This window comes from Callospermophilus lateralis, chromosome 3 (genome assembly GCF_048772815.1).
Source record: "Callospermophilus lateralis isolate mCalLat2 chromosome 3, mCalLat2.hap1, whole genome shotgun sequence".
Classification (NCBI taxonomy): Eukaryota; Metazoa; Chordata; class Mammalia; order Rodentia; family Sciuridae; genus Callospermophilus; species Callospermophilus lateralis.
In genome coordinates this window covers 145559341-145574442 of record NC_135307.1, presented here as the reverse complement: position 1 = coordinate 145574442, position 15102 = coordinate 145559341, and the positions used below count along the sequence as shown (strand labels likewise).

At 47.7% G+C, this 15102-nt stretch overlaps 1 protein-coding gene across 2 annotated transcripts in view; it reads left to right on the top strand.

The window, feature by feature from the left end:
- Positions 1-11427, top strand: part of Adamts17 (ADAM metallopeptidase with thrombospondin type 1 motif 17) — a 347197-nt gene extending 335770 nt beyond the window's left edge. For both annotated transcript variants that reach the window (XM_076848849.2, XM_076848848.2), the window contains 2 exons: positions 9993-10170; positions 11261-11427. In XM_076848849.2, coding sequence (XP_076704964.1) covers positions 9993-10170; positions 11261-11427 — 345 coding nt within the window. The remainder of the gene's footprint in view (positions 1-9992; positions 10171-11260) is intronic.
- Positions 11428-15102: the final 3675 nt, after the last annotated feature.

Genomic DNA, 15102 nt, shown 5'->3' with positions numbered 1-15102 from the left:
TTCCAGCCAGGGAAGCTTTGACACCTCCCATCCAAGCACCCTCTTGTCACTTTGCCCCATAGTGCTATTGAGAAAGATGAGCTTGTTTCCGGGAGGCGATGTGCAGGCCAGTCCAGGCCCATGCATGGGAACCATTCTACCTGGGTGAGAGCTTTGGGGAACAGCAGAGCTCCTCAGTGCTCAGAGCCATGGTGAGGCAGGCTAGGCTCCCAGGGACTATGTGGCTCCTCCCTGGAGTCCTGAGCACAGCTAATAGTCAAACCCTAACTAGTGGCCCATAGGAGGGTCACACTTCATAGTCCCACGCCGGCTGAGGGCATTACAGTTGTTCTGGGTGTTTGGAAAATGACCTGCAGCTGCCTGCCCTCCAAGGATGTTAGCACTTTTCCGAAAACAATGCAAATCATTGTTTGCAGCCACTGAATGGGTCTATGTATTCTACCCGGGTGGTGGTTGGGAGTTAAACTGAAAGAGGAGGAAAATTCATTTCTTTCTAGAAGAGCGTGACTTCTAATCAAAAGTCGAAATGTCTCAGGTCTAAGACCAGAAACATTTGTCACCATTGAATTGATGAGATTTTTTTTTCCCCCATGAGAAATAAACTATTCCAGAGGAATTATAATGGGATGATGTTTTTAACGAAAATTGTTGATTCTGTCTGTTAAGAACTTGTGCTTCCCGGTTTGAACAGATCAGAACGGCCATTGATCTCCTGGTGTCAGTGGAGGTCTGGGGAAGGGACTGGTCTGACAAGCCCTCGAGGCCTCATCTGACTCCAGCTTCCTTCTCTCTGTAAGACAGAGATGATAGTAACTCCCAGAGGCCTTGAGAAGATCAAATGGCCCAATATGTGTGCAAGTACCTGTGAGCCCTGAGAGGAAGTCAGGGAGGGCTGATCCCCTCTTCAAGCTCACAGAAATGTTGTTACAGCTGTGACGTTTGCCATTGCTTTAGAATCTACTAAGCACTTTCACCCATATGATCCACTTGACCCTCACAACTGTCTCTTAGTTTTGCGGATGAGGAAACTGAGGCTCAGAGTGGTGATGTGGCTTTTTTCCCCAGGGTCACACAACTAAAAAGTGACGTGCCTTCTGGTTTGTAATTCAGTTTTCTTTCAATGCACAATGTCAGAAGGTTATCTTAATTTGAAGAAAGAAACTGAACAATAAGATGGCTTCAGCTCTATCAAAGGCAGAGACTCGGCATAAAATCAAATATCTCCCCGGTCTCCACACCACCCATCCAAACCTACCCCAAAGGCTTTGTATCAGTCATTTGCCCTTTAGCACAATTGTTGTTTCTATAAAAGTAGATCCTGCACATTAAGCCTTCTCTTAATCACGAAATTAAAAGTCAAGTCCTTATTAAAGGAAATTGGTACATCCAAGAGCAAGTCAGGACACTGGGGCCCTCTTCTGGGATGTGGCAAACCATATACCATGGAGCCAGGAAGCCAGCCCTGTGCACTGGGACAGGAATAAAGAAATCCTCAGTTGGATAGTACCCGTGGGAGCGTGAGCAGCTAGTGGGAGAAAGATTATCAAAATTCAGTGCTTTATGGACTGGGCAGGAGGTGGGAGGACAGGTACCTTTGGTATGGAATACACATGAGCAAACAGAGCCTGCCACAGTGTTAGGGAAAAGCCGAAGCCCCAGTCACTGCTCAGTTAGGAGAAGTGAGCTTGCTACAGAGTGGTGACATCTCCAACAGTTGCCAGGAGACATGCTAGCATGGCCCAAGGTGGGTGCCAGGGCTGCTCTGCAGAGCTTAAGGCAGATGCCTTTGTCTCCTCGGTCCCCCATCTCCATGTCCCCAGTATCCATCCGACCAGATCAGAGTGGGCTCCAGCTTATCCTGACTCTTCTGCACCACAGTCTAGATTCTCATTAGACCCTGGACCTGGCCGTTGTCCCTGAAGAACACTTCTCTTGTGCCACACATTATGTGATTGACTTTTGGGGGTTGGGGCGCACTTGGTAAGGACAGTGCAGGTCCATGTCCTGGCTCTGCCATGCTTCACCTAACCTTGTCTAAGATCTTCCTGTCAGGTTCGTTTAGGGATACTTAATAAGGAATGAACGACTTCCACAGATGCCAGCCAGTGCTAATTTTTATCTTCATCTCATCACCATTGGGTACAGTCACAGGTCCGTGGTCACTCATTAAAATGTCATTTCTTACATGGGTCTGTAAAACATTTGTCTTAGACAAATAGTTCCTTAAGTGTCATTCAGGCCCCATAAAACCATGTTTGCCCCAGGCTTGTGCCCTCCTGGGATGATAGTGTGGACTGGGGCAGACATGTTTCTGTGGCATTTCGTAGGACCCTAAGCCTCTTTCACTGAGGAGATTGGTGAAGGGGAAGCTCAGTGACCTGCTGGGAACAGCTCTAGCTTAAGGAGAGAATGAGAGCTGCCCCTGCAGTCTCCTCTGTTCCTCCAACCCCAGGAGCCCTGGGGACTCCTCCATTCCTACAGGTCATCAGAGGTCACCTCTGCCTTCTAGCTCCTTAGCTATGAAGCCCCAACCAGAATCTGAAGTGCAGCAGGCTGTGAATTCAAAGGAAGAGGGGGGCAGCAGGGACTCCTGAAGTCAAGACTGCATGAAAGGAAGCAAGGCAAGAGTTAAAGGGGAAGAGGTGTGTGTGTGTGTGTGTGTGTGTGTGTGTGTGTGTGTAAGAAAGCATTTTCCATCTCAGAGCTAGCACAAAGAGCGTGAGGATTTTCATTATTGTTGAGACCTGCTATTTCAGGTTTCAACAGCTTCCCAGGTTTTCGTTGCTCAGGCCAAGTCTTGCGGGGAAAACTGTCCAAAAAATGCCTTTGAAGAACTCTTGACATTTCACCATCCAAGCGCCTTTCAGGTACAAACAGAAAATGGAGAGACTGTCAGGATTCTCTGTCATTCTTTGCTATCCAAAACCTGCCGGAGGCAGCCTGGCCCCTGAGAATCAGGGTGGCCACAGGGTGGTTTTGTCTGCACTGAAGCTTTCTTCCTGTCTCCTTCTACCCAGACTCAGCCCCTGCTCACCCTGCCCCCGTGCAGGGCAGCTCAGACTGGGCCCCTCCTCCAGAAGCATTTTCTTCCTCCCAAGATCTTTATAGCCTCTTTTAGCTAATCCTCAGAAAATCCCATTGGGATCTGCTGTAAATAACAGATTTTATTTACCTGGAAGAAGGGAGAAGAAGGGAGTCCTGCTGTTGTGGCAGAACCTCTGTGAGGTGATCAAGAGCTAGTTCCTCCCTGCTAGGGGGAGGTGGGCAGGCAAGGGTGGGAGGCCACTGCTGTATAGCTAGGGAAGAGTTACGTGGACACGCTGAGCCTCATAGTCTGCCTCCATGAAAGGTAGTGTCACAACCCCTGCAGATGCATTTACTGAGCACCTACTCTGTTCCGAGCACTCCTTTGGCCATGGTGGCTGCTAATGTGAGAACTAGAATATACATAGACCTGGTAGGTACATGGTAGACATGCAGAAGGTAGGCTCTGATGCTTTGACTACTTCTATTGTCAATGTTATAACTACTGTTATTCTAAAAAAGCCAAGCCGGTAATGCTTGCATGTTGTCTCCCTGTCATGTGAAACAGAAGGTCTTTTCCTCCTTTTTACAGGAAACTCATCTACCTTGGGGAATATCGCCTTTCCAACAGTCACTTCATAATTTGCATGAAAAGCACATGTATAAGTCCCAATTGAAACTCCCTCTCCCCTTTGTTGCCATGAACCTATTATTTTGTGCATCCCAAATTTTCCTTTTGCTATTGCACTCCATCTTACATGTCTTTGACTCTTTCTCCTGGCCCAGGGCCGGCCAGCAGATGGGTGCAGTGGCTGCTGGGTCACCAGTCAGGGTCCGTGATGTGTCACTGTAGGTTTGTGCTTTGGAAGGGGCAGGAGGAGGGCTACGCTTACTTCAGGTTGTCTGGCAGGAAGTCTTTCTGGTGAATTTATGGCTGCTGCTATTTCTGTCAGTTAACTGAGTCTCGTGGAGTTGCATTAAGTGTTGATGGAATGAGCCACTTGAAAAAAGTGCCCCTCTGTGAGAGAGTGCTTCAAACAAGATCAGATATGTTTTTTTATAGATCTGTTTGCTTAGATTGTAAAAGCTTGAAAAATGGCTTCATGGCGAGGCTTGGGGCAAAATTTGATGCTATCAGGAGACACTGCAGTCTCCTCACTGTTTAATTAAAGCTGGGACCACAGGGGAGGCCAACAGAGACAGAATTCACAGCGTGTGCCTGTTTTATCCTTAATGTGAATGAGCTCAGGTTCCTGGAGGGTGCCCCTTCAGACGTCTCTGAAATCACATTTATCTGCAGGGCCAGAGCAGCTTCTAATTGTGCTCCTGCAGGTCCAGCTGCCTGATCACCCTGGGAGCCAGGCCACAACTGCCTGCAGAGGGTCCAGGGACCTCAGGGTGTCCAGGAAAGCTATGTAAGACTCCAGGTGGCTCAATGGGCTTCTCCGGCTCTGGGGCCTCCCTAGCCAGCTCTCTTTACTCGCACTGGTGATTGAGGCCCACGCTATCCAGACCCTGCTAGGCATCCTGTCCATGCTACCTCTGTGTATGGAAACAGTTCTGAAAGTTTATTATCCTCCCGGCTTCAAAGACAGAGGCTCAGAAAAGTTAAATACTTTGCCTGAGGTCATAAGGCTTAGTGAGTAGTCTGCAGCATGCCAACAAGTCTGTCTCCTGCCTCCGCCCAGTACTCTGCACCCTCAGCAAAGCTGGTCAAGAAGGATGTGTCATATGTAGATTTTAGGCCAGGGATAGGCTTGGTACCACCTTACCTCAAATGAAAAGGCAGCAGGCACAGAAGATGGGTCACTGGCCACTTACACCAAAGGGTTGTTGGCACATTTCTCCATTTTTATTTACATAGGTGATCCTTACTAAAGACTACATGGAAAGAAAACCTTATAGGACTTTAAAATTTTTAGAAATTTCTTAATGGTTTGTTTTCCAGACTTTTAAATGGGCACACATACATCTGTATAGAACAACAATGGAATGGTTTCTGTATGTGGCACTTTGTAATCTGTCTTCTCACCTAAAGCATGGAGTATCCTTTTTGAGGGGGCTCAGGTGCAGCTCTCAGGTAGATAAATTCTCCCATGTTCTCAAAGTTTTTCCATATGAACCAAAGCCGTGGGAAACAAAGTTGTGAGAACAGTACCCCCTAGGACTCCAGCTAGAATTTGGCAAAAGCTAATCCAGATAAGTAAAATCCTTACCAGGGGCAGGGTCTGCAGGACCAACAACAGCAGAGACACTGCCTTCACACTCTGGCCTAGTCTTGCCTCATGGGGGCGCTAGAGAGTAGTGAGGAAAAACACTCCTCCGGGTTGAAGGATGTTGGAGACGACCTTCTATGAGCTCATGGAGGTTCCTTCTATAGACTAGAAAATTAAGTGCTAGTGACCCATGCAAGGACAGATAATGAATAAGGAGCTGGGCAGTCAATGACCCCGTGTTTTGATTCTTGGCCTCTCACTGAAGCCCCATCCAGCTCACAATTCATGCAGGAAGTCTGTGAATGAGGCAGCTGGGTCCTATTCTTCTCTAGCCACTAACTCTGACCTTGGGTACAACACTGGCCCCTACCATGCTCAGTGGCCAGTCAGCCTCTGAGAGTTGTTGTGGAATGTTCTATACTGATCCAGGTCTCACATGGGAGGCTGTAGGAAGCCAGAACACAGGCCCATACGGGCAGGGATATCATGAGTGCTAGCCCTTTCTCTTGGCCCCAGAGCAGGTGAACAAAACTAACTCAGAGGGAATATTTTTCTTCAAGGTCACCCCAGACACCCGAGTTTTACCATGGTTATTGATCACTTCCAGACAGAGACCTTGTTAATTTTGCACTTGGTTTTAATAGACCCACAGGGTGGAGCCCTTGCCCTCATTTTCACATGCATATTAATAACACCTGCAGAAGAAAAGAAGATTCTTTCGGGAACTCTCGCAGTGCCGAGTCCTGTAACACAAGTGACTCGGGCATGCTGATCCCAGCCAGAAGGGCCTGGGCCCCTCCTGATCGGGAGATACAAGGGAGTAAGATGGATATAACGAGGTAGGGGGAACAAGCCTTAGTCTGTGCAGAATTTCCTCCCCAGGAACCCAATAGCTATTGTCCTGCCTCAATGCTCCCCTCTCCAAAAAGTAATGGGAAGAATACCTAGTTTTTCCTCCTGGTGTGTATCTTGCAGAAGGTGGTGCTATGACCAGTAGTCCAAGATCTGAAAAAGCACATGTCACCTGTGGATCGGTACACAGAGTCTTTTTTTTTTTTCTCCAAAAACAGGCTTGGTCCATGTTTTTGGAAAGAAAAATCATAGTTATATGATCATCCTGTTTTCCCAGAAAGCAGAGTTTTTTCATAATTGTATGACCAATTTAGATGTCAACGTCTTTCATGGTGTAGGTGGACTAGTCAAATGCCTACCTCAAATATGTAAACTATTAATGTGGTTATACATTCATAATTAAAGTTATATCAGAAACTTTAGATTTACTCTGTATTGGAATCTATGACATTTGCATTTAAAAATACTATTTTTTTTTTGCACATTATGAAACTGAACCTTATAAAATTGCCGCTTTGGGTGGATCAGTTGAATGAGCAGTTGTATGCGGTGCCAGCCTAGTATTTGCAGTGTCTGTGTCATCATGTAGCTCCCTTTTCTGAGTCATCTGTGCGTTTGGCTAGAGCAGAGAGTCATCGCTGCCTGATTTCAGTTAGAGATGCTGCCCTTTTGGATCTGTATATCCTGCTATCACTGGACATTCCTGCACCGGTTGCGGCATTAGTTTATGCTTCATTGATGTGACTTTGCTCGGTTTTGGTGTGACTCTGCTGTGCATTAGAACCTTTGCACTTTTCCGTCACTCACTGAGAGAACTCAGACCCTAGACATAACCACTTATTTTTATAAGTGATCTGTAAACATTTTTACACCATCCTCATTTGTGATCATGAAGTCCTGCCTTCAAGAATAATTTTTTGCCTCCTCTTTATTTTTTAACTCCTGTGTTATCTCCATTAGATCCATAATGAGCCCTGACTGAGGTCATTCAGGTGAGTGGCATTTTCCCAAACAGTACCTTGACTACAAAATCATTGAAAGCACTCCTCACCCCTGCCTCTGAACTGTAAGAGATTTTGTTCTAACAGTAAGCAACTTACTCTTCTAAGAATAATTTTGAATGAAAGCCTTCACCCCTTATATCCAAGCACAGCTGTCACCTACATATAAACTCAGCAATCAAGCTGCAGCTGGATGTCATTCTGGCTTAATTATATGTATCTGTATATAAATATACAACTACTTCACACAGGATGACAGAGCTCTTTGCATTCTTCATGGGGCAGAAGCTCAGGTTAAATCAGGGCCTCACAGTTCCAGCTGCTCATTGCAACCACCTGGAGAACTATCAAAAACAAAGATACCCCTAAACAGTTTGATTTTATCAGTCTGGGACATCAAGATTATTTTTAATATCTTTATTTCTATGTGGTGCTGAGGATTGAACCCAGTGCCTCACACTTGCGAGGCAAGCGCTCTATCACTGAGCTACAGCTACAGCCCAACAAGATTTTTTTAAAGCTCACCAACTAACTCCAGGCTGCAGACCCTAGCTTCTCCAGGTGAAGTGATATGGTTCTAGCACCTGTCCCAAGTTCAAGGTGTCCCTAATGGTAGAAACCCCTGCTGACTCCCAAGACGATAAAGTTGCATTTGTAATGCCGGATGACTTTTCAGGGGCTTGAGCCCAGTGTCCTCTGATGAGGAAATGGAGCTAGGCATGAGGCAGAGGCCCTGAGGCTGGCCTTGTGTGGTGGAGAGAGAGCCAGTGCTATTTTGAACACTAGGGCAGGAGGGTGGTGAAGGAGACAGGAATGGGAACTGCTTGTGGTTTTCCTGCGTCTCCCTTGATTTGAAGATCAGTGCCCTTCACGGTAAACATGACCCTGCTTGTCAGACAAGGAAACAGCAGGATTCACCCAGCTCACAGAAGCCCCTTGGAAAGGGATTAGATGGTACCCACTGGGGCTCCTTGGTAACACCAAGGCCTTCTGCTGAGCCTGACTCCTCAAAGCCCACAAGAAGGCCACGGTCAGGCCCTGGGGAGGACATAGGAAAGCACAGAATCTGGAAGGCACCTGGCTTCCTCACCATGTGCAGCATTCCAGGGATAGGCCTGCTCACTTCTCTGTACCCCGAGATGCCATTATTAACTGCAGCTGGGCAGTGCACAGTAGCCTCGGGTGTATTAAAGTTTTACAGAGCACTCCGAGTCCCATGAAGCCCAGGGGTTGTGTGGACACCAGGGAGTCCAGATGGAGAAGGTGCCACACATGGATATGGCTCTCTGCTTGGGAAGAGACCAATGTAGCAGACAGTTTTAAGGGCTCCTGCAAGAGTTAGCAAGGGCCAAGGGCTCAGGGGGCAGAATCCAGGCAGGACAGAATGCCTGGAAGTTTCCTCCCTGGGTAACACAGTCATGGGCCACTTACAACAGGGCCAGGTACTCAGAAGCGTGTCATTAGGTGAATTCATCTCTGTGGGTATGTAGGAGTGCGCTTGCATAAACCTAGACGGCATGGGCCAATCTCCATGTGGCCTCTCGTGTAATCAAGAGACACACTATTAAACATAAGACGTGTGAGGCTGCTGCTGGCGTAGCACAGCAAACTTTTACAGTAAATTATTTTTATAAGTAGAGGAGTACACTGAACATAAAAAGCATAGTAAATATATAAGCCAGTAGCATGGTCGTTTATTATCAAGTATTATGTTCTGCATATAATTATGTGTGCTACATTGTTATGTGCATGACAGCGCAGCAGGCTGTTTACGTTGGCATCACCACAAACACGTGACTAATGTATTGAGCTATGACATTAGGACGTCTGCAACATTTCTAGGTAATGGGAATTTTTCAGCTCCAGTAGACTCTTATGGGATCACTGTCAAATATGCAGTCCATGCTTGACTGAAGAGTAGTCATGTGTCACAAAACTTGAGACAGCTTGTCAAGGAATGGACAGAGGATAGAACCACAGCAGAGGGTGCCCTGGTCCACGCTTCAGGAATTTGGGATGCTCTGCTCAGCCATACTGTCCTGGCTGTAGCAACCTCTGCCTCCTTGTGCCAGGGTTTCTAATGCTGTGAATGCCAGCAACTGGGGATTTGGTGCCAAAATCAACAGCCTCAAATATTAGTCCATGACTGATATACAGTTTGCATTTCATTTAAACTTAATGCTAAGCTGCAGCCCCCCAGGCTTGTGGGAAATCTAACTGCAGTCATGATTGAGCAAAGGTCCCAGAGGCACAGGCAGAAGTGCTGGGGAGACCTGTGGTAATCAGGTCCAGTCCCTTCTGGGGGCTACTAGGCCACCTGCCCACTGTCTTAAGAATTTTGAAGCCCAGATCTCTGCTCAGAACAGGTAGAAGTGAAATGCAACCAGTATGAATTAATATTTTGGCAATCATCTTAACTGGGGCTGCTATCACAAAATACCAAAGACAAGGCAGCTTAAACCAAAGACATTTGTCTTACATGGTTCTGGAGTCTGGAAATCCAGAAATCAATGTACCAGCAGATGCAGATCCAGTGTTTGGTGTGGGCTCCCCTCCTGGTTTGCAGATGGCCATCTTCTCATGTTAAGAAAACAGTCTTGCCTCTTTCTCTTCTCATAAGGCTACTAATCCCATCCTGAGAGTCCCACCCTCATGACCTCATCTAACCCTCCAGAAGTTCCTGCCTCCTAATACCACCCCGCTGGGGGTTAAGGATGCAACATATCATTTGGGCAGAGGGGACACCAACATGCTGTCCATATCTTGAAATGGTCTTCTTTCAGGCCACTAGTACCTTGCAAACGTTGCAAGCACCTGGGGATGACTTGCAGGACCAGGGGCAGTACATTCTGGGGTCATTGTCCCAACCCTCACCTCAAGCTGTCCCCGTCTCTGGCAGTGCTCATCCACCTGCGGGAAGGGGCTGCAGTCCCGCGTGGTACAGTGCATGCACAAGGTCACCGGGCGCCATGGCAGTGAGTGCCCCACTCTCTCGAAGCCGGCAGCCTACAGACAGTGCCACCAGGAGGTCTGCAATGACAAGATCAACGTGAACACCATCACCTCCCCTCGTCTTGGTGAGTACTTCTGGTCCAGATTTCCAGGAGGCACTGTGTCCTGTAGACTGTGACTCACTGCTGGTGGTAGAGTTCTGTATGCCAGAAAGCTGCCTCCTTGGGCAGGCTTTGAGTCCTGGAGAGGCCAGCATTTGTTTGTTCTACAGAATGTAGGAGGATTCAGAGAATTTCATTGTCAAGAGACATTTGCTAACTGCAGTCTCAAACACAATCCTTAGTATCAGGATTCCTAGGCATGACAGGGCTGAGGGAGGTGCTTTGTTCTGGAAATGAAAGATTCAGGAGGCCCTCATGATGTCCATGGGGGATGCTCCTGAGTGAAGCCCAAGATGCAGAGACACAGTGGAGAACAAACAGGTTTTGTGTAAAAAGTTTGGGGCCCAGAACCTGGTCCTCTACCTGTCCCATGTCCCAAGCTGGTGGTGAGATAAGAGGAAGAATATTTGATATTGATCTGATGACTCAACAGTTTTTGCCTTTCTGGATAAAAATTCCTGGGAAATATATCCTTGCCAAATATATTTCCAACATGAAAACTCCACCCAAAAGAAGGGGCTTTCTGAGCAGCTCCATTTGGGTTTGGGCAGGGAGGGACTTTGAGATTATAAAAGTGACTCGTGGCTTTTGCCAGCCTAAGCCTGGTTGGTATCCTCCAAGGACCTCTTCTGAGCAGGGCTCTCTCTCCATACTACCCTGAAGGAGATTTGGATCATTTGTTTGTACTCTGACCTCTTGTATTTGTGGGTCCTTCAAAGTCCACTGCTGCATGTCCCCTTGTCTTCAAAATGTCAACAGTAATGGTATGCTGTGCCACAAAATAACAGTGAGTGCTACCATGCTCAGGAGCAGAGTGTCCTCTGGTCTCTCCCTTAAACGGGCAGCCAGATTACCACACTCAGCCAAGCAGTTGTGTTGGACATACGGATGTGTCCTTTGTAGCAGAAAGTGGCATCTACAGTGCCCCTGGCAAGGGCTTAGTTTCACGAGTCTCTCAAGGCCAGTGAGTACACAAGGGTGAGGGAGCCCGACACTGTCAGAGCACGGACCATCTCGATTTCCTCTAAGTGTCCTCTTTCCATTGTCACCTTAGCTGCTCTGACATACAAATGCACACGGGACCAGTGGACGGTGTACTGCCGGGTCATCCGAGAAAAGAACCTCTGCCAGGACATGCGGTGGTACCAGCGCTGCTGCCAGACGTGTAGAGACTTCTACGCGAACAAGATGCGCCAGCCGCCTTCTCCGCCAAGCTCATGACACACGGCTCAGCAGTTGCTCAGCACTCACACTCGAGGTCCGAAGCCTGGCATTTGAATGAGTGAAATGCCCACCCTCCCAAAAGCAAACCAGCCCCATGGCCAGGACTCCCCGAAGCACACCTCGACTCCCCCAACAAGGCCACCCCAAAAATTCAGCTGCATAGAACTTACGAGTGGACTTGACATTGCCATTAGTGCTTTTGTTTAATATATTATTAACAGCCACTGGATGGCTTTCTACAGTAAGGAAAAACAATGGGCATGAGTCACATAATTATTATTTCTAAAGTTCCGTGTACTTCAAAGGGGAACACCTCTGGCAGACAGTTGCTGAGAGAGAGACACCATTCAGTGCTTCTGTCCTGGCTTTCTTTTGACACTGAATACCCAATGCCTGTTGTACTGTGGGGGTTGGGGAGGGGTACATTCTGAAAATGATACACCATACTTAGAAGAGGCTTTATTCTAAAAGCCAGCAACACGCTGTATGGAAGGACAGATGCAGACAAACCTCTACTGGCTGATCTGGAGCTGATGGGTTTCTGGAGCCCACATTTCTTAATCAACCTTTCAGATAACACAAGGATGGAACTTGGCCTCTCTGCCCATCTCTGAGAACATATTCTCAAAACCCTGGGCCTTGCCTTGGAAGTTTTATTCCTGAGAGTTTAACTCTGCATAGACCAACAAGGAGGCCAGCGTACATAGCTCTGCACACTGCCCAAGTGGGGAGGACATTCTGAAGGGCTGGGTCTGGGGAAGCATCTACTTTTCCAAGCTCTGCTGTCCACCACGTAGGGCGACAGAAGTGCCTTTCTGCAAGGTGCCGTGAAACAGGACACATACCAGTTGGGGCAATGGATTCTACTTCCTAGCATACAGGTGGGCTCAGCACAGCTTGTCAGGGCATGTGGCCTTCCCGCTCCTCGGGGCGTCCACTCTAGCAGGCACTTAACAGAGCTTTGCACCTTTAGCTGCTGCAGCACCGCCCAACAGCCCAGTAGCCTTGCATTGGACCTTGGCCTTGTATCTGAAGTTAAGATTACACTTAAGACCTCTGAGGATGCAGTTCAGGCCTGGAATCTGCAGAGTAAGGCCTAACTGCTTCCTTGGGGCGGGTTTCTCAAGCTTGGTGTGCCATGACCAGTGGATGCACACTGCCCAGCTGGGATAGGCACCAGGCCTCACAGACCCATCATCACCTTGCAGAAGGCCTTCTTCACAGTCCCCTCACCCTTTGCCTCAGAGCTGTTTTGTCACCCAGAATGGCCTCTTTGAGAACACACCTTATGGTAGGACCCTGGCTGTCCCAGGCGGCCTGTTTGCTCACCAACTGGGTGGGTATGTCTCATGGGTGCTTATGTTGAAACTTACCTTGAGAAAGTCCCTTCTCCTCCCTGGGTTCAGACAGAGGATCTCACTTGGGCCAATTTCCACAGATCATCTTCAAGTGCTTGATTTAATTGGTGCTGTTTTGTTTTTATTTTTTGATTTTTACTGTCCCCTAGCAGAGAAGTGGTAGGGATGGCTGGAAGTGTATTCAGTTCCACTTGAATCAATGAAAAGTGTGGAGAAAACTCCCTAGGTGCTTAAATGAGAGAATGTCAGGATGGATTAAGTGACCCGTCAGCCAACACTCCAAGGCCTGTGCAAAACACTGTGCTTTCCTAGCTCAGGCCTGGCCACCCGCAGACTCCCCTGAGCCCATTTCCACAAAACCCTCAAATGCTGGGGAGCTTGCGGTGGCACTGTCTTCCCCCTAGTCCAAAATGCACTGTTAATTCACCAAAAGACATTTGCCTTTTGGAATCAAGAAGCAGAACGGGGGCAACCAGCTGAGGCGGCCCCGGTGACCTTTCTTGTTCATCCGCAGGGGCCCACCCAAGCAGACTGAGCATGTGCTGGTACTCACTCTGCCTGGTAACTCTGAACTGCCTCCGGGTCATGCTGAAGACTCCCCTGGCAAAAAGCCCCATACCCTCAGAATGAAATGATCAATTCAGTTATTATTAAACACCCCACTAACTCCCCAGGGTCAGTGTGTTCCTGAGCCCTTGCAGCTTAGGCTGGTGCTGTCTCTGAAATCCACCAGCTCGCCTTCGGTTTAATGGCATCAGCCATGTCACCATCATGACATTCTTGTTCCACTTTGTAGGAGACAAGCTCTGAGTACAATATGATGTTTCTATGTTAACAGTACCCTGCACTGTCACTCAAGTACTGTACCTTTGTGGTGGCACAGATGTGTTACTAACTAGAGTCTCACAGTCTTATGGTGCTATTCTTCTTGGTGCAAAAATGAAACCCTCTCAGCTGACCATGGCTTGATGTGATCAGAACAGAGGAAAAGATCCTCAATGGCAATAATATCATTGCTCTTTTTTTTTCATTTCAAAGTCAAATGTATATATTTTCCATTAGTTAACTTACATTACGTACTGTACCCATGGTATTGTTTGTTTTATTTTTTATTTTTTATTTTTTTGGTGCTGGTTTTGGGGAAAAAAAAGACAAACATTGGTTGCCATTATACATGAAAAATTAATCATTTCATTGGAATCAAGTTGAACACGTGTAATAAAATGTTTTTCCGTAACAGTTTTACACTGACTGTGAAGTAAAAGACGAAAGCCAGTCCTTGAGGGCTTGGGGGTAGGGGGAGCATAGGGTGTGGGGCTGTGTCCTTTATTGCTATACTGGTCAGCTGGCCTGCCTGGGACTTGGCTGCAGGGAGCCTCAGCCTGCTGGCCACAGAGTCAGAGGTCTCTGGTAAATGCAAGTCTGGTGGGTGGCTGTATCTTTCTGAGCAAGTGCTAACAAATCATTCAGTCCTGGGCCTCATCCTGTGTGGCTGAAAAACCCTGGGTGGGGATATGAAGGTCTGGCATCTGTGCTGAATCTGTGCTTCTGAAGTGGATCAGCCACATTGCTGGCCAAACGAGACATTCAGCATGGGAGTAAGTGACCCTTGCTGTAGGAACCTCCAACAGAGTGCGGGCCCTGGTCATGATACAACCCAGGCCTTCTCCCTCTGGCTGGGTTCCCCAACTCTTAGCCCACCTCCTGCCACCCCATATCTCTGCTGCCAGCCCTACCAGCTCCCTTCCTCCAGCAGGTATGAGGCTGATCCTGGCCCTGCCTGACTCCCAGGACAGGGGGACACAGAAAAGGCACCACACTCCCTCAGCTGGGACAGCAGCAGCTATTTAGAACCCATCTAGACAAGACATGGAGCATTAATGTCACAGCTGGGGTGGAAGGAGGGGCATTTCATCTCCTAATGGATCAGGAGAAAATGCTCTCCCAGCAAGAACTTAGAGACGATCCATTACTAAAGTTGAAGCAGCACCCAGAAATTTCACCAAATAGATTGTTAAGCAAACTCCCCACAGCCCCTGGTTGCCAGGTATATTAATCCATTTTCATGACTGTAATGAAGTACCTAATGCAGGTAAATCTATAAAGAAAAAAGTTTCATTTTGGCTCACGGTTCTGAAGTTCCAAGGTCAAGGGACCACATTTGGTAATGGTCTTTTGCTGGCAGAGTCCTGAGGTGGTACAGGGTCTCACATGATGAGAGATACAGAGTGAATCTGTGTCTCTTATCTCACTCCCTCTTCTTCATGGGGGAATCAATCTTGGGAGCTCCATCCAGTGACCCTATCAAATCCTA